This window comes from Triturus cristatus, chromosome 5_2 (assembly GCF_964204655.1).
Source record: "Triturus cristatus chromosome 5_2, aTriCri1.1, whole genome shotgun sequence".
NCBI lineage: Eukaryota > Metazoa > Chordata > Amphibia > Caudata > Salamandridae > Triturus > Triturus cristatus.
Genome location: NC_140588.1, coordinates 443,066,911 through 443,091,093, shown reverse-complemented (window position 1 = coordinate 443,091,093; position 24,183 = coordinate 443,066,911). Strand labels below are relative to the sequence as shown.

General features: G+C 43.4%; 1 protein-coding gene across 1 annotated transcript in view; it reads right to left on the bottom strand.

Moving 5' to 3' along the window:
* LOC146823128 (uncharacterized) overlaps nt 1-24,183 on the bottom strand; it is a 45,504-nt gene that overhangs the window by 12,064 nt on the left and 9,257 nt on the right. Inside the window, exon 3 of the mRNA XM_085606371.1 lies at nt 8,121-8,331. Coding sequence (XP_085462497.1) covers nt 8,121-8,331 — 211 coding nt within the window. The remainder of the gene's footprint in view (nt 1-8,120; nt 8,332-24,183) is intronic.

The following is a 24,183-nucleotide window of genomic DNA, read 5'->3' as shown; positions in this document are numbered from 1 at the left end:
CAAAGACAGGGCGGGAGCACAGCTCTTGCCCTGTCATTGTAAACTATGCTTTGCTTCACGGTCACTAACGTAAGGCCAGGCCACAGGGGATGGGGTCCTCAGAGCCAGAAGTGGCCAAAGGAAGGGGGCCACGTGACCCCTCTCCAAATCTAAAAAAAAGAAAGGCTGGGCAGACCCTGGGGATGGGGTCCCCGAGGCCAATAGAGGCCCTTAAAATAAAAAAAATAAAAAATTAAAGAGAGCAAAGCCAAAAATGGCCTCAGGAGGGGGCCGCGCAGCCCCTCTCCTTTAAATGTTGTTTTTTATTATTAAAAAATTGGCCATGCTCCGGGGGATGGGGACCTCTGGGCCAAAATTGGCCTCGGAAGAGGGACACGGCCCCCTTCCCATTTCTTTTTTCTTTTAAATAGGTTAGTCCATGGGGGATGGGGTCCTCAGGGACCCAAAAATATTAAGAGAAGGGGGGTCGCACATCCCCCTTCTAACAAAAAAAAAGGAAAGCCTGCATCTCACCGGAGGCCCAGTCCTCTACTAGCACCACTTTACAAACACACCTCCTGGCGCGTTCTAAGTTGGGGGATTACATCCACTTGAATCCTGAGTGTCCCTGGGGGCCAAATAGCCCACCAGGTACCTCCAGTAAGCCCCACACAGTGGAATTGCTGAGAGGTAGTCTGAGGCCACACCCCTTTTTACACCACTCTGTAAATGCGCCTCTTGGTGCACTGCTGGTGGGGCGATGAGGTCCTCTTGTGTCCTGAGGACCTGAGGACTAAATGGACTTAATTCTAGGAGCAGCACGTTTGCAAAGTGGTGTAAAAAGGGGGTGTGGCCTCAGACCACTCTCAGCAATCCAGCTGTGTGTGGCTTACTAGAGGTAACAGAAGGGCTAGTTGGCCCCCAGAGACCCTTAGGAGGCAAGGGGACTTAATCCCCTAACTAAGAGCACGCCAGGAGGCATGTTTGCATAGTGGTGGAGAAAGGGGGCATGGCCTGTGTCCACCTCTCAGCAATCCCACTATCTGGGGCTTACTGGAGGTATCAGGTAGGCTAGTTGGCCCCTAAGGACCCACAACATCAAAGGGGACTTTAATCCCCATCGAAGAGTGTGCCAGCGGGCCCATTTGCAGACTGGTGGTCAAAGGGGGCGTGGCCTGCTATGAGTACTTACCAATGCTGATGTGTGGGACTTACTGGAGGCAATAGGAGGGGTAGTTGGCCTCCAAGGTTGTCCTTGGGGGCCAACTACCTCTCCTGTTACCTCCAGTAAGTCCCACACAGTGGGACTGCTAAGAGGTCTTCGGAGGCCATGCCCCCCCTTTCACCACCACTCTGCAAACACACCTCCTGGCACACTACGCATTGGGGGGTGAAGTCCACTTTACAGAAGTCCACAGAATTCCTGAGCGCTGGTTGGAGGCCCAGCCCCCTTTCTCCACCACTATGCAAACACAACTACCACTTAAAGAAGCATTTGTAATGTAATAGGTCTCGCATTTGCAAGAGGTAGAGCTATTGGCGTTGTAAATTAAAACATTTTTCTCAAATTTTTTTTGGAGTGGAGTGGATGTACGTTGTGTGCAGTGGAATTATGTGGATAGAAAGTATGTGGTATTTAGTGTATAGGAATTATGTAGAGTGGGATTATGTGGTATGGAGAGTAATTATGTGGTTTGATAGTCTGTGTTGTGGAGTGGTAACCTCAGGTTTAGTCTTCCTCGTTTCCATAGAAGCTAAATTATTAACTCAATGAGACAAAAAAAAGAAGGAATCACTGAGGAGCACTTCTGAACCTAGTCAGAGGTATGAGCAGGGCCACTGGAATTATGCGACTGTTTGCACCGACTTTCTCATAATTATACATTTTCCGCATTAGCCACATATTCCCTCATCGGCTGCCTAATCTGCAGATTTGAAAAAAAAATCCTTGTTTTTGGCTCAAACAGCTCAAATGTTACCAAAAATGCAGTGACAAGTGTTACAGCGTGGTGGAAGGTCCTTTGCAAACCTAGAATGGTCACCTGTTACTTATTGCTAAATGTGGGTGTTAAATTGGTACTAATGGTGTGCAAGCAACTCTTGCTTCTTTCTGGGCCTCTCTTGCCTCTCTCTGCATTTCTGTTGCTTCTCTCTGCACCTTTCTTTCTTTTTCTGCACTTCTCTTGCCACTTTCTGCAAATCTCTTCTACTTTCTGCACCCCTTTTGCCTCTTTCTGCACCTCTGTTGCCTCTTTCTGCACCTCACGTGCGTCTTTGTTTACCACTCTTCCCCCTTTCTGCATCTCTGTTGCTTCTTTCTGCACATCTCTTGTCTCTTTCTCCACCCCTCTTCCCACTTTCTGCACCTCTGTTGCTTCTGTCTGTGCGTCTCTTGCTTCTTTCTGCGCTACTTTTGTTTCTTTCTGCACTTCTCCAGCCTCTTTCTGCACTTCTATTGCCTCTTTCTGTACTACTGTTGTTCTTTCTCCACTTCTCTTCCCTCTTTCTGCACCGTTCATCCCTTTTTCTGCACCCCTCTTGTCTATTTCTGCACCTCTGATTCTTCTTTCTGCACTTATTTTGTTTCTTTCTCCTCCTCTCTTGCTTCTTTCTGCACCCCCTTGCCAGCTTCTGCACCCCTCTTCCCTCTTTCTGCACCCCTGTTGCCTGTTACTGCTCCGCTCTTACCTCTTTCTGCTCCTCTGTTCCTTCTTTATTCACTTATTTTGTTTTTTCTGCATCTCTTGCTTCTTTATGTACCTCTTTTGCTTCTTTCTGCATCTTTGTTCCTTCTTTCTGCACTTCTTTTGTTTCTCTCTACAGCTCTCTTGCTTCTTTCTACACCCCCTTTCTCCACACTCTTCCCTCTTTATGCACACCTGATGCCTCATTCTGCACCTCTGTTCCTTATTTCTGCACTTCTTTTGTTTCTTTCTGTGCATCTCTGGCTTCTGCACTCCTCTAGCCTCTCTCTGTACCTCTCTTGCTTCTTTCTGCACCAAATGTTCTTCTTTCTGCATCCCTGTTCCCTCTTTTGCACCCCTCTTGATGCTTTCTGCACCTCTCTTGCTTCTTTTTGCACCCCTCTTTCTACTTTCTGCAAACCTGTACCCCCTTTTTGCAACTCTGCTGCTTCTTTCTGCACTTCTCTTGCCTCGTTGTCCACCCCCCTTCCCTCTTTTTGCACCTCTATTGCTTCTTTCTGCACTTCTCTTGCTTCTTTCTGCACCTCTGTCCCTTCTTTCTGCAACCCTTGTGCCTCTTTCTGCATCCCTCTTCCCTCTTTCTGCACCCCTCTTGCCTCTTTCTGCACCTCTCTTGTTTCTTTCTGTTTCCCTCTTGCCTTTCTCAACCCCTCTTTCCCCTTTCTGCCCTCCGTTGCTTATTTCTGCACTTCTTTTGTTTCTTTCTAGAGCTCTCTTGCTTCTTTCAACACCCCCTTGCCTCTTTCTCCACCCCTCTTCCCTCTTTATGCACTCCTGTTGCCTCATTCTGCACCTCTGTTCCTTCTTTCGGCAATTCTCTTGCTTCTTTCTGTACCCCTCCTTCCTCTTTCTGTACCCTTTTCCTTCTTTCTTCACCTTTATTGCCTCTCTCTGCACCTCTGTTCCCTCTTTCTGTATTTCTCTTGCTTCTTTCTGCACCTCTCTTGCCTCCTTCTCCACCTCTCTTGCCTCTTTCTGCTCCTCAGTTCCTTCTTTCTGCACTTCTTTTGTTTCTTTCTGCAGCCCTCTTGCTTCTTTCTGCATCCCCTTGCCTCTTTCTCCACCCCTTGTCTCTCTTTCTGCACACCTATTGCCTCTTTCTGCACCTCTGTTCCTTCTTTCTGGCCTGCTTTTGTTTCTTGCTACAGCTCTCTTGCTTCTTTCAAAACCCCCTTGCCTCTTTCTCCATCCCTCTTCCCTCTTTTTGCACCCCTGTTGCCTCATTCTGCACCTCTGTTCCTTCTTTCTGTACTTCTTTTGTTTCTTTCTGCACATCTTTTGCTTCTTTCTGCACCTCTCATGCCTCTTTCTGCACCTCTCTTCCCTCTTGTTTCACCCCTCTTGCCTTCCTGCACCTCTGTTGCTTCTTTCTGCACTCCTCTAGCCTCTCTGCACTTCTCTTGCTTCTTTCTGCACCACTTGTGCTTCTTTCTGCACCCATGTTCCCTCTTTTACACCCCTCTGGTCTCTTTCTGCACCTCTGCTGCTTCTTTCTGCACATTTTGTGTTTCTTTCTGCACCTCTCTTGCTTCTTTCTGCACCCCTCTTGCCACTTTCTCGAACCCTGTTTCCCCTTTTTGCATCTCTGTTGCTTCTATCTGCACTTCTCTTGCCTCTTTCTCCACCCCTCATCCCTCTTTTTGTACCTCTGTTGCTTCTTATTGCACTTCTCTTGCTTCTTTCTGCATCTCTGTCCCTTCTTCCTGCAACCCTTGTGCCTCTTTCTGCACCCGTCTTCCATCTTTCTGCACCCGTCGTCCCTATTTCTGTACCTCTCTTGCCTCTGCCTGTACCCCCTTTTCCATCTTTCTGCACCTTGTTTGCCTGTTTTTACAACTGTCTTGCCTCTTTCTGCAGTTCTCTTGCCTTCTTCTGCACCTCTGTTGTTTCTTTGTGCACTTCTCTTGCCTCTTTCTGCACCCATTTTTCTTTTTTCTGCACTTCTCTTGCTTCTTTCTGTACCTCTCTTGCCTCTTTCTGCACCCAATTCAATTCAATTCAATTCATGAAGCTTTATTCGGTACATATAAAATGACCATAAAAGCACAACAAAAAATATAAAAGATGCATTAGGGTGTCAGGTACAACCGATTTACAGTCAAAACCTAAATATTACAAATATAATAAATTAAAAACACATACTTTTCCTGGCCTTAATAGATTGAGTTAAAAACATAGCAGTAAAAAAACAGATATCGACGTGTTGTAAATTAAAAATTAAGCTCATAGCCGGATTAACAGTACGTACACCATATTTAAGAAACATAGGTTTTAAATAGGCAATACGAAAATTCATATACAGTGTACATATTAAGAGAAAGTGCTCAGTGCTCTGTTTATAAACGCCATCACACATACAGGGCCCCTGCGGGTGTTTCTTGAGTGTTGGTAATGCCACTAAATGATGGGCTATACCAAAGCTTAGTCTGGTCAGCAAAAACTTATGGGATGGCCTTGTTACCCATACTAAGTAAATGGGTAAACCTTCAACAGAGTTATGTTTATTATAAAACATAACAGTAGATAGAGAGCCGTTAGCAATGGCCCGCTTCCTTGCGGCAAATGCCAAAAAGTTTATTTTCAGCTCTTGTTTCGTTACTAAAGATGCTGCACTAGGGTCCGCCAAGATGTTTAAATTAAATATCTCTGAAAAACATCTGACAACATAATTTAACCAGGGTATATTTAGAAATGTATCCAACGAGAGACAGTCTTCAATGACCAATCTATTAAAAGATGTTTCTTCCTGGAGCCAGATAGAACGCCAGATCATAAGTGGCCTCAGAGATAGTTGATCAGTAAGAAAGTTAATGTCCAGCTCTCGGTGGGTAAGCTCAGTACAAGCAGTGGAAGGTAGTAACAGGAGTTTTTAAAAAAAAGCATTTTCCTTCAACTGCAAAGAATGGGCATAGGAGTGTCCCCAACACCCGCCCCATACAGAGCAATGCTAACACACCTAGCTTGATAAATCTTAAGCATGTCCCTGGTACGTCGGTCCCCGACCTTCGCAGCAAATCTCAAAACACCATGGACGTTTTTTGCCATTTTAATACAAATATTTTTAAATTCATTGAGCCACTTTCTATCATTAGAGAAGGTTATACCAAGATAGCAAAAGGTATCCACTTGATGCACCTTGTCCTTGTCTATAAAAAAGAATTTAAAAATGTACTTTTCTTTTTGCTTTTAGCCCCACATATCATAATGTACGTTTTCTTCTTATTGATAGTCAACTTCCTATCCTTAATAAAGGTAGAGAATCTATCAATCAGGCGCTGCAATCCTAATGGAGTTCTGGAAAGTAAGACAGCGTCATCAGGGTATAATAATCTGTGGGACATCTGCCTTGATAGTTTTTAAAATTGTGTTGATTCCGTTGATAAATAAAATAAAAAGGAGGGGGCCAGTACACAGCCCTGTCTAATGCCCTGTCTAATGCCTCTTTTTACACCAAATTTAGGGATGCATTCTCCTTTGCTCCCAAAACGCACACAAGTTTTTAAATTCCCATACAATCTAGCAAGAAAATAGATTATACCTTCTGGCACACCTAACTGTAACAAGGTTGACCATAAAATCGAATGGTCAACCATATCAAAGGCACTACTAAGGTCTGCAAAACAGAGGTAAAGTGAACCTGGCTTAGCTTCAGTGTATTTTCCGATCAATAGATCAAGGTTTAAACACTGATCAAGAGTGCCCCTGCCCTTTCTAAATCCATACTGGCTATCAGCTAGGATACCCTCTTGCTCGGCCCATTCCTCTAACCTCACTAACATAATTCTACTCATGATTTTCACTGACGAATCTAAAAGAGAGATTGGTCGATAATTTTTTACATCGGACCTACTACCTTTTTTATGTATTGGAATAATAATAGATTCCCCCCATGTTTCGGGGGTCTCGGTACATATAGCAGCATTAAAAACTGCAGCTAACAGAGGGCTCCACATCTCGGGAGCCATTTTGTACACATCAATGGGCACCCCATCTGGTCCCTGGGCTTTCCCCCCCTTACTGGCACAAATGCCAGATTCTACCTCATTAACTGTAATATTCAAGGGAAAAACAGGCCATCTATTCTGGCAGGTGCCCATACAGCTATTAGAGTCAAATATATTTGAAAAATGGGCAACCCAACCATCACTCGGGACATTGGAGGTTAACATTGGGGTATTCTCATCCTTAAAGAAAGGAGAGTTAACAGTAGCCCAGAACAAAGTACTGTTAGATAGTTCAGCTGCTTGATTAAGAGAGTCCCATGCCGACTGCTGTAGCTCACTCTTCCTCCACCTTAGAGCAAGCTTATATTCTAGCCTTAATTTCGCAACAGAATCAGTGTCCCTAGGCTTTTTAGCAAGCGCATGTTTTAATTCGGTTAATAGACGGGTACACAAATGATCGAACCATCTTGGTACATTACTACAGTGGCCCCCCTTGGATTTGGTAAATTTGGCCTCAATAATTTTGTTGATATCCTTAAAAGCATTTAAAACCTGCGTTTCGTCAGTAGAGTTATCAAAAATAATACTAATGTTAGGTAAACAGTCCCTCACGATAAAACCAATTAAGTCACTTGCTTTATCCCCAGCCCATCTCAGACGGACACCATTTGGTCTATACGGTTCAATATTAGAGACCAAAGCGTCCGTTTTAACACAACTATCACCCCAAAAAGTTGTTTCCAAAATAATACAATTGTGGTCGCTTAAGGTAGATACTTCAACCCTGGGGGGAGCACAACAGGAAACAATATTAGAGGAAACAATCACATGATCAATAACTGAGCAGGAATGGTGACCCTTAAAAGTAGGGATAATTTGACCAGATTCCTCTCTTGGGAGACCTAGAATTTCTAAGTCATAGTACCCCATAAAGTAATTTAGTACATATCCATAGTTGTTATGACAGAAATGCAGGTCTTCCACTCCCGCATCGTTAGTGAGTCCACAGACTTTTTCAGTTGACAGTTCGCATAATGGGATATTAAAGTCACCAACCCAGACAAAATCAAAGGAAACATTAGCTTCTGGGTTTAAATTTTCGATGGCACAGGCCAAATCACGGACGACTGCATCCCTGGAACTGTCAAAAAATATTATTATAATAATTTATCAATAAAATGTTATGGGTCTGATCCTCTAACAACCAAAGAATCTGAGCATGTTCTCCCACTATAATATACCTTTTTACTATAATTGGGCGATGGATTGACACTAATATCAGTAAACCACCTTTGTCTCTGCCCGACCCAGTGCCCTTCGCCACCAAATTATATGAAACAAACCCCTCATAATTAATTTCTTCCCTGCACCATGTCTCCTGAAAATATATATTATCATAGGAATTGATACAATTCTGCCAGCCCAGAACCATCCCCTTGGATTTCAAACCTGCGACGTTCCAGCTGGCTAAGATTATTCCTTTTCCCCTTACGTTGGTCCTGTCTGGTGTGATAAATACAGTTGGAGAATTTTCTTCCCTTTGATTTCCATTGACTGTCCCCCTACACTCGCTATCAGGAGAATCCTCCACCCTGGTTGGCTCCGAAACCAAGTTAACATTGATAGTTTCAATAACCTGCTTATTGATAGCATCACCCGAGGGTATCGGGCTCTCCAAATTGGGTCCGTCATTAGAATCCAAGCTGTTAAGGGCATGAAAACGATTGTGCAAAGGGATGGCTAGACCCCGCTGCTGAATCGGCGGAGGTAGCCAAAGAGGATTATTATCATTAGGAGGCATATTAATAAGGTGGCTATAAAAAAAGCCAAGCGGGCGTGCACAAACACTATTGTCAGTAAACGGTAGGGTAGCTGCTCTAAGCAGAACTGTAGCGACGTGTTGGGGATGTTTAAAATTAATATTTACACAGTCGCCCCTGCAATTCCTTCTAGAATTACCCACCCAATTGACCCTTCTAGTAGTTAGTATATCATTAGAAAGGGCCATTGGGAACCCACATTGCTTATGCAGCCAAAAAACAGTTTTATTTTTAAGGGAATCATGAGATTCATACTGAGACTGAGACATTAGTGAGTCAACCCGTGGAACGTTAGTTAGAACCACCACATAGGGGTCACAATCTGACGGAAGATTAACAGAGCCCTTTCTCCTCACCTCGGTCCAACCCACATTACTTTCAGCTACCGAAGTAGCCTGGTACTCTTGGCTCGCAGTGTGCAGTTGAACTGGTATAACTATTTGGTTAGCCTTGGTCCCATCATCAGATGGAATTACTACCTCTTTTCTAGCATTATTACCAGTATCAGTGGTCGTTGGAGTACCTACCTGGGTGGTGTAGGTATCCAAAAGATGGCCCAATCTAGTTACTTCTTTGGAAATCCGATCTAGTTTGGCCACCAATGGTAGAATAATCTTATCAAGCTTAGCGTCGATAAGGCTTACCAGCAAGTTAAATTGCTCAGGATTCAATTGGGCTGGACCCTTCTTTTCTAGAGTCTCCTCCCCCCCAGCTATGCTTTTGGGTGGTAATAAAATTCTCTTGGCCTTTTTGTTCCCTCCTCGCTTAACAGGTATTTTCCGACAAGCCCTAACGGCTCTACACACTGGGGAAAAATCCCCAGGATTATCAGAGAGATAATTTACCAGCGACTGGTTAAGGGTCGTTGACACTAAATCATCACTATTTGTCACCAGCTGTAAATCATGATCTGGGCTAACATCTAGCACTGGTACACCTAGAGAGGTAGACAGGATATATGGGGAAGCAGGAGGACTACCCCGACTTAGGGAGAGTCGACGGTCGTTATTGATTTTATTAACAACTTTGACTAGGTAATTGTCAAGCGTTGCAGGCGCTACAGAGGGTTTAGAGGCTTTTTGTTTGGACATGCTTACAACCCCAGACACAGCCTGCTACACAAATATAAAAATGAACACGCCTAAGCTATCATGAATTGTACAACAATAACAATAAAATAATAATAATAATAAAAACAATTGTGATATCCCAATCACAAAGCTTAACACTAAATAAGTTGAGATTATCTCACGTAGGAGGCGATAGGTCCTGACAGCAAACACCAATGTCCGTGGCCCTGCCCTGCCACCTCCTGCCCCGGACGGCCACAGACGGCCCTCCCTTTGCCCGGGCTTAGCCCGGCGCCCGCCCGTGCGCGTCCCGCATGGCAGGAGTCACGAGGTGCAGAAATACGGTCCCCGGTGTCGGAGGGGTGGACCTCCGCTGCTGGCGTTGCCCCTTAGGCTCCTGGGGCTCGTAGTTCAGGGTCTTTTGCGTCCGCTAGTCCCCCAAATGCTGGCGCTGCGTCTCCCGCGAAGCAGGAGGTGCGAGGTGCAGAAATACGGTCCCCAGTGTCAGAGGGCGGGACCTCCGCTGCTGGCGCTACTCCTTAGGCTCCTGGGGCTCGTAGTTCAGGGTCTTTTGCGTCCGCTAGTCCCCCAAACGCTGGTGCTGCATCTCCCACGAAGCGGGAGGCGCGAGTTGCAGAAATACGGTCCCCGGTGTCGGAGAGCGGGACCTCCGCTGCTGGCGCTGCCCCTTAGGCTCCTGGGGCTCGTAGTTCAGGGTCTTTTGCGTCCGCTAGTCCCCCAAACGCTGGCGCTGCTTCTCCCGTGAAGCGGGAGGCGCGAGGTGAAGAAATACGGTCCCCGGTGTCGGAGGGCGGGACCTCCGATGCTGGCGCTGCCTCATAGGCTCCTGGGGCTCGTAGTTCAGGGTCTTTTGCGTCCGCTAGTTCCCCAAACGCTGGTGCTGCGTCTCCCGCGAAGCGGGAGGCGTGAGGTGCAGAAATACAGTCCCCGGTGTCGGAGGGCGGGACCTCTGCTGCTGGCGCTGCCCCTTAGGCTACCAAACCAAAACAGATTACAAACAAGAGGGTCTTAGGGAAATTTAAAGACCACACTGGATTTATTCCCCAATCATTGCTACAACAAACAGTACGAAATCCATGGGTCTAAAGCAAAAACTAGAAAAAGTGTGCTATAATAGCTACAAGCAGATGAAATTTAATCTATTCAGAAAGTCACTAAATGCCCACCTAAAGGCGCCACAGGGCATTTCCCTTATTAGGACCAAATCCCTTACTCACCACGAAGGTGACATGCTTCATCATGGGGATTCTCCTCTCCAAGGAAAAACCTAGTTCCTTGGAGGGCTACAACCCTCTCAGCTAGAGAGAGGAGCACAGGGATGTTTTGAATATTGACTAGGATATCCTAAATCCTCATGTGAAAAACAGAGGTGTGAATGAAGGCGCAGCGCAAATAATATATAAGTGCAACAGTGTTAATTAAAACTGGATAAGAGTTGTACAATCAGGCATTTATTCATATACACCCTTTCCAAGGATTAAAACCAGCGCACCAGCAGTATGGATTTAAAACCGCTCTGTTGACAGTGAAGAAAATGGTCGACATGTTTCAGCCATAATGCCCGAAATCAGGTCAGGCTTTCATCAGGACCTATACCAGGTGCTACTGTGGACCAAGTGAGAACCAGTGCAACAAAAAGGATACCGAATGTAACTTTGTCAATGTATCCAATCACTCTTCAAACTCCGAAGAGTTTGAGCCGGCTCTACACAACTCGGAGTACCGACGGAGAGAGCGGTGCCCCCTTCCTGAGCGGCTGCCAGGCAGAGGTGGGATTGAATACCCAGCACATGCAGGTACTTTCCTCTTCCATCCAATGATAGTTTGAAGAGTGATTGGATACATTGACAAAGTTACATTCGGTATCCTTTTTGTTGCACTGGTTCTCACTTGGTCCACAGTAGCACCCGGTATAGGTCCTGATGAAAGCCTGACCCGATTTTGGGCATTATGGCTGAAACATGTCGACCTTTTTTTTTCACTGTCACCAGAGCGGTTTTAAATCCATACCGCTGGTGCGCTGGTTTTAATCCTTGGAAAGGGTGTATATGAATAAATGCCTGATTGTACAACTCTTATCCAGTTTTAATTAACACTGTTGCACTTATATATTATTTGCGCTGCACCTTCATTCACACCTCTGTTTTTCACATGAGGATTTAGGATATCCTAGTCAATATTCAAAACATCCCTGTGCTCCTCTCTCTAGCTGAGAGGGTTGTAGCCCTCCAAGGAACTAGGTTTTTCCTTGGAGAGGAGAATCCCCATGATGAAGCATGTCACCTTCGTGGTGAGTGAGGGATTTGGTCCTAATAAGGGAAATGCCCTGTGGCGCCTTTAGGTGGGCATTTAGTGACTTTCTGAATAGATAAAATTTCATCTGCATGTAGCTTTTATAGCACACTTTTTCTAGTTTTTGCTTTAGACCCATGGATTTCGTACTGTTTGTTGATGCCCCTTAGTCTCCTGGGGCTCGTAGTTCAGGGTCTTTTGCGTCCGCTAGTCCCCCAAACGCTGGCGCTGCATCTCCCGCAAAGCGGGAGGCGCGAGGTGAAGAAATACGGTCCCCGGTGTCGGAGGGCGGGACCTCCGCTGCTGGCGCTGCCTCATAGGCTCCTGGGGCTCGTAGTTAAGGGTCTTTTGCGTCTGCTAGTCCCCCAAACGCTGGCGCTGCATCTCCCGCCAAGCGGGAGGCGCGAGATGCAGAAATACGGTCCCCGGTGTCGGAGGGCGGGACCTCCGCTGCTGGCGCTGCCCCTTAGGCTCCTGGGGCTCGTAGTTCAGGGTCTTTTGCGTCTGCTAGTCCCCCAAACGCTGGCGCTGCGTCTCCCGCGAAGCGGGAGGCGCGAGATGCAGAAATACGGTCCCCGGTGTCGGAGGGCGGGACCTCCGCTGCTGGCGCTGCCCCTTAGGCTCCTGGGGCTCGTAGTTCACGGTCTTTTGCATCCACTAGTCCCCCAAACGCTGGTGCTGCGTCTCCCATTTTTCTTCTTTCTGCACTTCTCTTGCTTCTTTCTGTACCTCTCTTGCTTCTTTCTGTACCTCTCTGGCTTCTTTCTGCACCCCTTGTCTCTTTCTGCACCTCACTTGCTTCTTTTCACACCTCTCCTGCCTCTTTCTGCACCTGTCTTGCCTCTTTCTGCACTTCTCTTAGTTTTTCTGTACCTTTCTTGTTTCTTTCTGCAACTCGCATGTCTGTTTTATCACTGGTTTTAATCCTTGGAAAGGGTGTATATGAATAAATGCCTGATTGTACAACTCTTATCCAGTTTTAATTAACACTGTTGCACTTATATATTATTTGCGCTGCGCCTTCATTCACACCTCTGTTTTTCACATGAGGATTTAGGATATCCTAGTCAATATTCAAAACATCCCTGTGCTCCTCTCTCTAGCTGAGAGGGTTGTAGCCCTCCAAGGAACTAGGTTATTCCTTGGAGAGGAGAATCCCCATGATGAAGCATGTCACCTTCGTGGTGAGTGAGGGATTTGGTCCTAATAAGGGAAATGCCCTGTGGCGCCTTTAGGTGGGCATTTAGTGACTTTCTGAATAGATTAAATTTCATCTGCTTGTAGCTTTTATAGCACACTTTTTCTAGTTTTTGCTTTAGACCCATGGATTTCGTACTGTTTGTTGCTGCCCCTTAGTCTCCGGGGGCTCGTAGTTCAGGGTCTTTTGCGTCCGCTAGTCCCCCAAACGCTGGCGCTGCGTCTCCCGCGAAGCGGGAGGCGCGAGGTGCAGAAACACAGTCCCCGGTGTCGGAGGGCGGGACCTCCGCTGCTGGCGCTGCCCCTTAAGCTCCTGGGGCTCGTAGTTCAGGGTCTTTTGCGTCCGCCAGTCCCCCAAACGCTGGCGCTGCGTCTCCCGCGAAGCGGGAGGCGCGAGATGCAGAAATACGGTCCCCGGTGTCAGAGGGCGGGACCTCCGCTGCTGGCGCTGCCTCATAGGCTCCTGGGGCTCGTAGTTCAGGGTCTTTTGCGTCCGCTAGTTCCCCAAACGCTGGCGCTGCGTCTCCCGCAAAGCGGGAGGCGCGAGGTGCAGAAACACAGTCCCCGGTGTCGGAGGGCGGGACCTCCACTGCTGGCGCTGCCCCTTAAGCTCCTGGGGCTCGTAGTTCAGGGTCTTTTGCGTCCGCCAGTCCCCCAAACGCTGGCGCTGCGTCTCCCGCGAAGCGGGAGGCGCGAGATGCAGAAATACGGTCCCCGGTGTCGGAGGGCGGGACCTCCGCTGCTGGCGCTGCCCCTTAGGCTCCTGGGGCTCGTAGTTCACGGTCTTTTGCGTCCGCTAGTCCCGCTTCTTTCTGCACCCCTTGTCTCTTTCTCTTGCTTTTTTCTGCACCTCTGCTGCTTATTTCAGCACTTCTCTTGCCTGTTTCTGCACTTCTTTTGCCTGTTTCTGCAATTCTCTTTTCTCCTTCATCACTTCTCTTTCATCTTTCTGCACCCCTCTTCCCTCTTTCTGCACCTCTCTTGTCTCCTTCTACACTTCAGTTGCTTCTTGCTGTGCTTCTCTTGCTTCTTTCTGCACTTCTCTTGCTTCTTTCTGCACTTCTCCGAGCCTCTTTCTGTACTTCTATTGCTTCTTTCTGCACCTCTGTTTGTTCTTTCTGCACTTCAGTTGCTTCTTGCTGTGCTTCTCTAGCTTCTTTCTGCACTTGCTTCTTTCTGCACTTCTCCGATTCTCTTTCTGTACTTCTATTGCCTCTTTCTGCACCTCTGTTTGTTCTTTCTGCACCCCTCTTGCCTCTTTCTGCACCTCTGTTCCTTCTTTTTGCACTTCTTTGTTTCTTTTTGCACCTCTCTTGCTTCTTTCTGCTTTCCCCTTGCCTTTCTCCACACCTCTTTCCCATTTATGAATCTCTGTTGCTTCTTTTTGCACTTCTCTTATCTCTTTCTGCACTTCTCTTGTCTCTTTCTGCACCTCTGATACTTCTTTATTCACTTCTCTTGCTTCTTTCTGCACCCCTTGTGCCTCTTTCTGTAACCCTTTTCCTTCTTTCTGCACCATTTGTGCCTCTCTATGCACCCCTGTTCCTTCTTTCTGCGCTGATCTTGCTTCTTTATGTACCTCTCTTGCCTATTTCTCTACCTCTCTTGCCTCTTTCTGCACTTCTCTTGCCTCTTTCTGCACCACTGTTGTTTTTTTCTGAACTTCTCTTGCCTCTTTCTGCACCTATATTTCTTCTTTCTGTACCCCTCATGCCTGTTTCTGCACCCCTTGAGCCTCTTTCAGCACCTCTCTTCCCTCTTTCTGCACTTCTCGTATTTCTTTCTGTACCTCTCTTGCCTCTTTCTCTACCTCTCTTGCCTCTTTCTGCACTTCTCTTGCCTCTTTCTGCACCACTGTTGTTTTTTTCTGAACTTCTCTTGCCTCTTTCTGCACCTCTATTTCTTCTTTCCGTATCCCTCATGCCTCTTTCTGCACCCCTTGAGCCTCTTTCAGCACCTCTCTTCCCTCTTCCTGCACCCCTGTTGCTTCTTTTTGCAACCCTCTTGCCTCTTTCTGTACCCCTTCCCTCTTTCTGCACATCTATTCCATCTTCCTGAAGTTCTCTTTCCTCTGTCTGCACTTCTCTTCTCTCTTTCTGCACCCCTCTTGTCTCTGTCTATACCTCAATTGCCTCTTTCTGTACCTCACCTGCCTCTTCCGGCACCTGTCTTGCCTCTTTCTGCACTTCCTTGCCTTTTTCTACACCTTTCTTGTTTCTTCCTTCAACTCTCTTGTCTTTTTTATCACTTCTCTTGCTTATTTCTGCATCTCTGTTGCTTCTTTCAGCACTTCTCTTGCCTGTTTATGCACTTCTTTTGCCTATTTCTGCAACTCTTTTGTCTCTTTCATCACTTCTCTTGCTTCTTTCTGCACCTCTGTTGCTTCTTTCTGCACCCCTCTTGCCTCTTTCTGTACCCCTCTTCCCTCTTTCTGCACCTCTCTTGCCTCTTTCTGCACCCCTTTTCCATCTGTCTGCACCTCTCTTGCCTCTTTCTACACCTCTGTTGGTTCTTTCTGCATGCCTCTTGCTTCTTTTGGTACCTCTCTTGTAAATTCCTGTACCCATCTTGCCTCCTTCTACACCCGTCTGCACTCCTCTTGCGTCTTTTGGCACTTCTCTTATAAATTCCTGCACCTCTCTTGCCTCTTGTCTCTGCCTGCACCCCCTGTTCCATCTTTCTGCACCTTGTTTGCCTATTTGTGCAACAGGCTTGCCTCTTTCTGCAGTTCTGTTGCCTTCTTCTGCACCTCTGTTGCTTCTTTGTGCACTTATCTTGCCTCTTTCTGCACCCATTTTACTTCTTTCTGCACTTCTTCTTGCATCTTTCTGCACCTCTGTTGCTTCTTTCAGCACGTCTTTTGCCTCTTTCTGCACTTCTTTTGCCTTTCTGCAACTCTCTTGTCTCTTTCATCACTTCTCTTGCTTCTTTCTGCACCCCCATAACGCCTTTTTGTACCCCACTTCCCACTTTCCTCAGCTCTCTTGCCTCCTTCTGCACTTCACTTGCTTCTTTCTGTGCCTCTATTGCTTCTTTCTGCACTTCTCTTGCTTCTTTTTGCACGTCTCCGAGCCTCTTTCTGCACTTCTATTGCATCTTTCTGCACCTCTGTTGGTTCTTTCTGTACTTCTCTTTCCTCTTTCTGCACCTTACTTTCTTCTTTCTACACTTCTTTTGCCTCTTTTAGCACCCCTCTTGTCTCTGACTGCACCTCTGTTGGTTCTTTCTGCAGTTCTCCTGCCTCTTTCTGCACCTGTCTTGCCTTTTTCTGCACATCTCTTGTCTCTTTCTGTACTTCTCATGCCTCTTTCTGCACTTCTCTTGCCTCTTTCTGTGCTTCACTTGCTTCATTCTGTTCTTCTTTTGCCTTTTTCTGCACTTCTCTTGCCTCTTTCTATATTTCTCTTGCTTCTTTCTGGACTTCTTTTGCCTTCTTTCTAAAACCAGCTTGCCTGTCACTACACCTCTGTTGCTTCTTTCTGCACTTCTCTTGCTTCTTACTGCATACCTGTTGCCTCTTTCTGCACTTGTCTTCCCTCTTTGTGTACCTCTCTTGTCTCTTTGTGCACCTCTCTTGTCTCTTTCTGTAACTCTTTACCCCTTTCTGCACTTCTATTGCTTCTTTCTGCACCTTTGTTGCTTCTTTCTGCAATTCTCTTTCCTCTTTCTGCATTTCTGTTCCTTCTTTCAGCACTTCTCTTGCCTCTTTATGTACCTCTGTTACTTCTTTCTGCACTTCTATTGCCTTTTTCTGCACCATTGTTGCTTCTTTCTGCAATTCTCTTCCCTCTTTCTGCATTTCTGTTCCTTCTTTCAACACTTCTCTTGCCTCTTTCTGTATCTCTGTTAGTTCTTTCAGCACTTCTCTTGCCTCTTTCTGCAACTCTCTTGCCTCTTTCTGCAGTTCTCTTTCCTGTTTCTGCACCTCTCTTGCCTCTTTCTGCTCCTCTTTTGCCTCTTTCTGCACTTCTCTTGTCTCTTTCTACACTTCTCTTTGCCTCTTTCTGCACTTCTCTCACCTGTTTCTGTACATTTCTTACTCTTTCTGCATCTCTCTCGTTTTTTTCCACACTTCTCTTGCCTCTTTTTGTACTTATCATGCCTGTTTCTATATTTAAATGGGAAGGCAAAGCTGTCAAGTTTAAAGGTCTGCATACTCTCATTACTGAGGTATATGTCTACTTGTACATGTATTCTCACATGTGTTATGGATCTGAAGATGGTAGGTTAAAAAGCAGGTAACTTCTCTTATAGGTGGCCAAATCGTGTTACTTCTGCTCTGTCATTTGGTTGCACAGGCAGACATGTGTTATGTATATAGGTGTTATAAAGCCCCTCAAATGTACTATTGAATATGCATGAGCCCTGTATTAGGAGCAGAAAGAAATACAAGCACCTTCCTGTACACACATTTACAGAGCACGCTGTTTGAAACACGGATATTCAAGTTTTTGTATGTTTATTTTTATGTAACATGTCACCAGGTAAAAGCAGAGACACACACATGCATACCTTCACTAACTTGGTCAGACTTACAACAGTGATATGGTTAGGATTGCTGTTTTACATTTGGTAGGCCAACAAATTCTGAACAGTCAATGAATAGTGCATCTTCAAGAGCAAAGTGAGGTTTAAGACATCCTGGGAGAAGGATTAGAGATTAGGATACTTTGTATGAGTCTTTGGAAAGGTACAGTCAAAGTAGGCCTCTTTTTGCACCTCTGTTGCTTCTTTCTGCACTTCTATTGCTTCTTTGTATACCTTTCTTCCTCTTTCTGTACTTTTGTTGCCTCTTGCTGAACTTCTCTTGCCTCTTTCTGCCCCTTTCTTTCTCTTTCTGCACATGTCCTACCTCTGTAGGAATATTTAGAAATTAGCATTTAAAAAACGTTAGAAATTCACTGAAAAAAGCACAGGTTTCAGGGACTTTATAATTAGTTGGGCATTTTACTCGTAAAAAAACAGAGAAATTCGGCCATTAAAGTTAGTTGAGCTAACTATACCCCACGCCCCTGCAATGCACTGCTGATGACGTGAGATATTACATCACTCATAACATGGTCAGTGACATCACAGATGACATTACTGATGAAATCTCAAATGACATCACTTATGACATCATCCACATGATCATCTGATGCACCTCCTCACACCCTAATATAACTTTGATACACCCACTCTAAAATACAGAATACCATTCTCGAAACCATAGACACAGCAATACCAGTTAGTACATACCCACTCACTGATTCCTAGGTCTATACACACATCCACTCACTTACCCATACAGTCACTCATACAAGTAGTCAGTCATCAATACAGCCACTATCATATGTACTCATACACCCATACAGACACTCACACACCACCACTCACCCATAGAGTTAGTCACACACCTAGTCAGTCATGCAAAGAATCAATCTCACTCCCATTTACTCAAGTATACAGTTATACACATCATCTCACTTATTCACACAGATACTAACACATACTTACTCTCTTATACAATCACTGACATAGGCACACACTCATCCATACAGCCACTCTCGCAATCACTCGCTCTCACATACAGTCACTTATATGCTCCAACTCTTACATATACTGCCTTTCACATACATAGTTACTCACACATGTACCAATGAGAGATCCATTCATTCACCAACACAGCCATACACACACTCACCCACCCATACAGCCCCTCACAGTTGGACTCTTGAACCCATACACCCAGAGAATTACCCATTCAGGGAATCACATACACCAACCCACACAGACACTCAGGCACCCATACAGGTACTCAGACAAACAATCAATAACCCATATAGACACTCATGTAGCTACTCACCAACCCTTGCAGCCACTTACCAACTGACAGACTGATACAGATAATCACACAAATTAGTCACTAACCCATACATTCAGTAAAACATGTTTAATCACTCACCTATACAGTGAGTCATGCACCTACTAAATCATCCATTCAGACACTCATACACCCACTCATTCTTCAATACACCTTGGCGTATATATATATATATATATATATATATATATATATATATATATATACACATATATAAAAACATACTTCAACTTTTCAGAAGCACACAGTCACCAGATGATGTCATGAGTGATGTCATTTGAGATGTCATCAGTGATGTCATGAGTGATGTCACTGACCATGTCATGAGTGGTGTAATATGTGACTTCATTAGCAGTGCATTGTGGGGATGCGGGTTATAGTTAGCTCAACTAACTATAACGGACAAATTTCTCTGGTTTTGTATGAGTGAATTGTCCAACTAACTATAACCTCCCTGAAACCTATGTTTTTTTTCAGTGAATATATATATATATATATTCACTGAAAAAACCATAGGTTTCACACACGTTATAGTTAGGAATTAGCATTTAAAAAACCTTAGAAATTTAGTGAAAAAACCATAGGTTTCACACATGTTATAGTTAGCTGGACATTTTACTCGTAAAAAACCAATGAAATTGCCCCGTTATAGTTAGTTCAGCTAACTATAACTCGCGCGCCCGCAATGCACTGCTGATGACGTCACATATTACATCACTCATGACATGGTCAGTGACATCACTCATGACATCACTGATGACATCTCAAATGACATCACTGATGACCTCACTGATGACATCATCCTTGTGATAGAGTGGCAGACCTCCTCTCACCTTAATATAAGCTTTGATACACACATTCAAAAATAGAGACTAAAAATTTCAAAACAATGGACATACCAATACCAGTTACAACAACCTCTTCAGTAATTCTAAGATCCACATACACATCCACTCATTCACCAACAGTCCTATACAGTCACTCATACATGTACTCACTCATCATATGTACTCATACATCTATACATCCTGTTACACAATGCCACTCATCCATAGAGTTACTCACACACATAGTCACTCATGCTAATAAAGAATCAAACATACATTTACTTGCATATACAGTTATACACACACCACCACACTTACTTCTACGGAAACTTACACATACTTAGTCTTTTAAACAATCACTTATAGAAACACATACTTATTCATACAGGAACTCTTTCAATCTCTCACTTTCACATATACTCACATATATACACCAATAGTCACATATACTAGTTTAAAACGTATGTAGTTACTCCTGAAGACACTATTGAGACAGTCATTCACTCACTAACACACCCATACACACACTCATCCACCCATACAGTCCTGCACACATGCTGTGTTCAACACATACAAACAGTGAGTCACTCATTCATGCACCGATGCACTACGTAATACCCCCCACCGAACCATGCAGACACTCAGACTGATACTCAAAAAAACAACTAATAACCTAAATAGGCACCCATGTAGCTACTCACCAACCCATGCAGCCACTTATACACAAAGTGAGAGACTGATACAGATATTTACATATTTAAACATTACTCACTAAGCCATGTATTCACTATGATACACTTAATCAGTCAGTTACACAATCAATTTTTCAAAAACAAATCATCCATTTAGACACTTATATACCCATTTATTCTTCCATCGACCATGAGATATACATATATAAAACATATTTAATTTTCAGAATAACACACATTCACTGGATGATGTCATCAGTGATGTCATCAGTGATGTCATTTGAGATGTCATCAGTGATGTCATGAGTGATGTCACTGACCATGTCATGAGTGATGTAATATGTGACGTCATCAGCAGTGCATTGCGGGCGCGCGAGTTATAGTTAGCTGATCTAACTATAACGGGGCAATTTCATTGGTTTTTTACGAGTAAAATGTCCAGCTAACTATAACATGTGTGAAACCTATGGTTTTTTCACTAAATTTCTAAGGTTTTTTAAATGCTAATTCCTAACTATAACGTGTGTGAAACCTATGGTTTTTTCAGTGAATTTCTAAGGTTTTTTAAATGCTAATTCCTAACTATAACGTGTGTGAAACCCATGGTTTTTTCAGTGAATTTGCAAGGTTTTTTAAATGCTAATTCCTAACTATAACGTGTGTGAAACCCATGGTTTTTTCAGTGAATTTGCAAGGTTTTTTAAATGCTATTTTTTTTTTATATTCTTCATTTTTTTCAAACATATTTTTATTTTAATTTTCTTATCTTTTATAAAGACTATGCTTTAATTTTTAAAATCCTTAAATATTTTTTTTATATATATTTTTTAAAATAAACATGTAAAATTTATTTCCAGATTTTTTTTTTTTTTTTTTTTTTTTTTATAGTACGCGTACCGTAAGCTCACGGTAAGCGTACGGTTTACGCAACGTCCGTAATCTATCTACGCTGCTTGCGTATAGTTACGCACTTTGCGTAGCCGCGCGTACTGCGCGTGGGACGCGTGCGCGCTTACGCAACACGCGCACGTTACGCGGAAGTGCCGGGAAATGACTGTTATGCGCATGTGCGCAAGCGCGTGTCTTTTTTACGCGCACGCGTACTTTTTGCCGTAAGCGCACCGTAAGCGTACCGTAAGCGTACGGTAGGTCATGTGATCTTGAAACACAACTTTTGATTGGTTGAAACTACTTTCAGTTCTAGAACTCTCCTACACCACACCCATTCCCCTCATTTCTGCTTGTGATCCCTTGGGAGAAGGAGCTGGTTTGTCTTTGGGATACGATGGCAGAACAGCAGAGCTCTTCTGAGAGTGAGGCTAGCACCAGCAGCACTGTCTTGAGGCAGAGAGCGAGGAAAGTAAAACCTTCTTATGTTTGGGATTATTTTACTTTTCCAGAAGGCCAGCAAAAGGTGAATGCACCCTTAGTTACTTGCAAGCTGTGTAAGCGTGTACTTTCTAGAGGTAATCCTGACAGGAAGTATTCCTTTGGGAATCACACCATGATGAGGCACCTCAAGGATGTACACAAAAGGACACATGCTCAACTTTTTGGAGGTAACTCTTCAGAAAGACGAGCCAGTACATCCACAGCAGCTCAGCCTGGACCATCACCTGCAGAGCTTACTCCTTCTTCTGCAGCTCAGGTGAGCCCTTCATCTGTGGGGGGAGAATCTCCTTTTGCTGGCCCTCTGGAAATGAACCCTCGATTTCGGAAGGTTGATATTCATTGCACATTTTGTAAAGCTCTAATTTGTTATAGGGAGACCAGTGTTTCCCTAGTGAATAACAAAATAGATCAGCACATTTGTAGCTTTGAATGATTTTCCCATGGTTCCTTTCCTCTGTCCCTGCATGAACACAACGGTTCTTTTAAGAGCCAACCTTATCTTTCATCTTTTTTTTACATTTTTTTTAAAAAACTTTTTTTTTTTACCGTACGCGTACGGTAAGCGTACCTTTTTTTTTATTTTTTAAAAAAAACACTAAAAATCATTTTTCACATTACAAGGTCCTTGAAAGACTACAATTATTACTATTGACTTACCATACTCACTGAAAAAAATATTTATTCATTTGTTTTTTTAAAAAATAGTTTTTAAAATGGTTGTAGTTTACGAAAATTTTCTATATCGATCTGAAAAAAAAGAAAAAAGTATTAATATTTTTAAAACATTTTATAATACAGTACACATATTTACATTTTTTTCCAAAAAATATTTTTGCCTTATTTTTGCTGTTTTCAGAATATATTGCATTTCACTATAAATTGTGAAAGCAATTGCATTCATCATTTTACAGCGGGCAAAAAAAAATAACAATCTCAAAGATTGTATTAAAAAAGCCCAGAATCTCTTCTCACTTAAACTTATCATTACAGAAATGCATATTATTCTTAAAAAATGTCATCTAAAAACAATACTTTTTTCTTTAAAATACCGTCTGATATTTTTGTTTCAGAAGTACATTCACAATAATATATCTCAAATAACTCCAAAATACATCTGATTTTATTTCCTTTAGGCCAAATAGTATTTTTTATTCTTTCCCTGGAATAAATTTCCAAGGGAAAACCATTAAAATTCTAAAGTTTAATCTGTCCAGATCTCACCGATTCTCTGTAACATTTTGGTTCACGAAAATTTTTCGAATAATTTATTTAGTCCACAATAGAATTGCTTACTTTTCCACATGGCCAAATAGTAATTTTTGAAATCATTTTTGAAAAAATTTCCAGTGGCAGTCCAATAACATTCCAAAATTTAAAATGTGCAGAAGTTACCGATAATCTCTAAATTATTGGTTTTTCAAAATTGCATTAAAAATTTAAAAAGTCCACATTACAATTGGTTATCTTTCCTTTAGGCCAAATGATAATTTTAAAAATCTTTTTTCTACAAAATTGCAATGGTAATCCTGTAAAATGGTAAAATTATTTTGTCCAGATCTTGCCAAGTCTCTCTAAAATTTAGGTTTCAGGAAGATTAGATAGGAATTTGCTAAATCAAAAGGCAAACGTTGTTTGAAAATCAATTGGGAATCATTACACAGTGTCCATCCTTTTTCACATTTTAGATAAACTGTGTAATGTCCAGAAGTAACAGTAGGTCCATCATGGAAAATTATTGCAACAGTTACAAAAGTTTTTCCTGAAATTGATAATTGCTGTCCTGTAAACTTCTTTATTAAAGTATCCAATTTTGATCCATCAGCTCTACATCGTTGCATCATTAAAATTACATACTGTCCGTATTCCCTTAAAATTAATGTTGATAACATGTCAGAATTACACTCACCACATTTCATGCTATGATTAGCATCTTTAACTAAGTTTGCAAAAGTGACTGTTTTACTCTCTGGCAATGTCAAATAAATAAACCTTTCATTATCAACAATAGAACCACTTATATTATAACAATTATCACAACTATGTTCCCATTTATAAGAGAGACCAAAAAAAATGTCAATGGGAACTCCTTCTTCTTCCACTACCTGAAGAAAATACATCAAAAATTCGTGAGCATCTTGCTGTTCATTTTGAGAAAACTGTGTTCGTCCTGAACATACATCTAAAAGTTTTCTAATATCAGTAGCACTTTCTATTTGAGTTTTATCTTTACTCAGCTTTTGAAAAAGGAGACTGAGCTCTGAACAGAATCTTTTTCCCTGATTTATTATTATCTGCTCTTGCAAACTTTCCAGATAAAAAGCAACATTCAGCACTACATTTGCGTAGCAGTTGACACCAGAGCTATTTTCAAAATGACATCC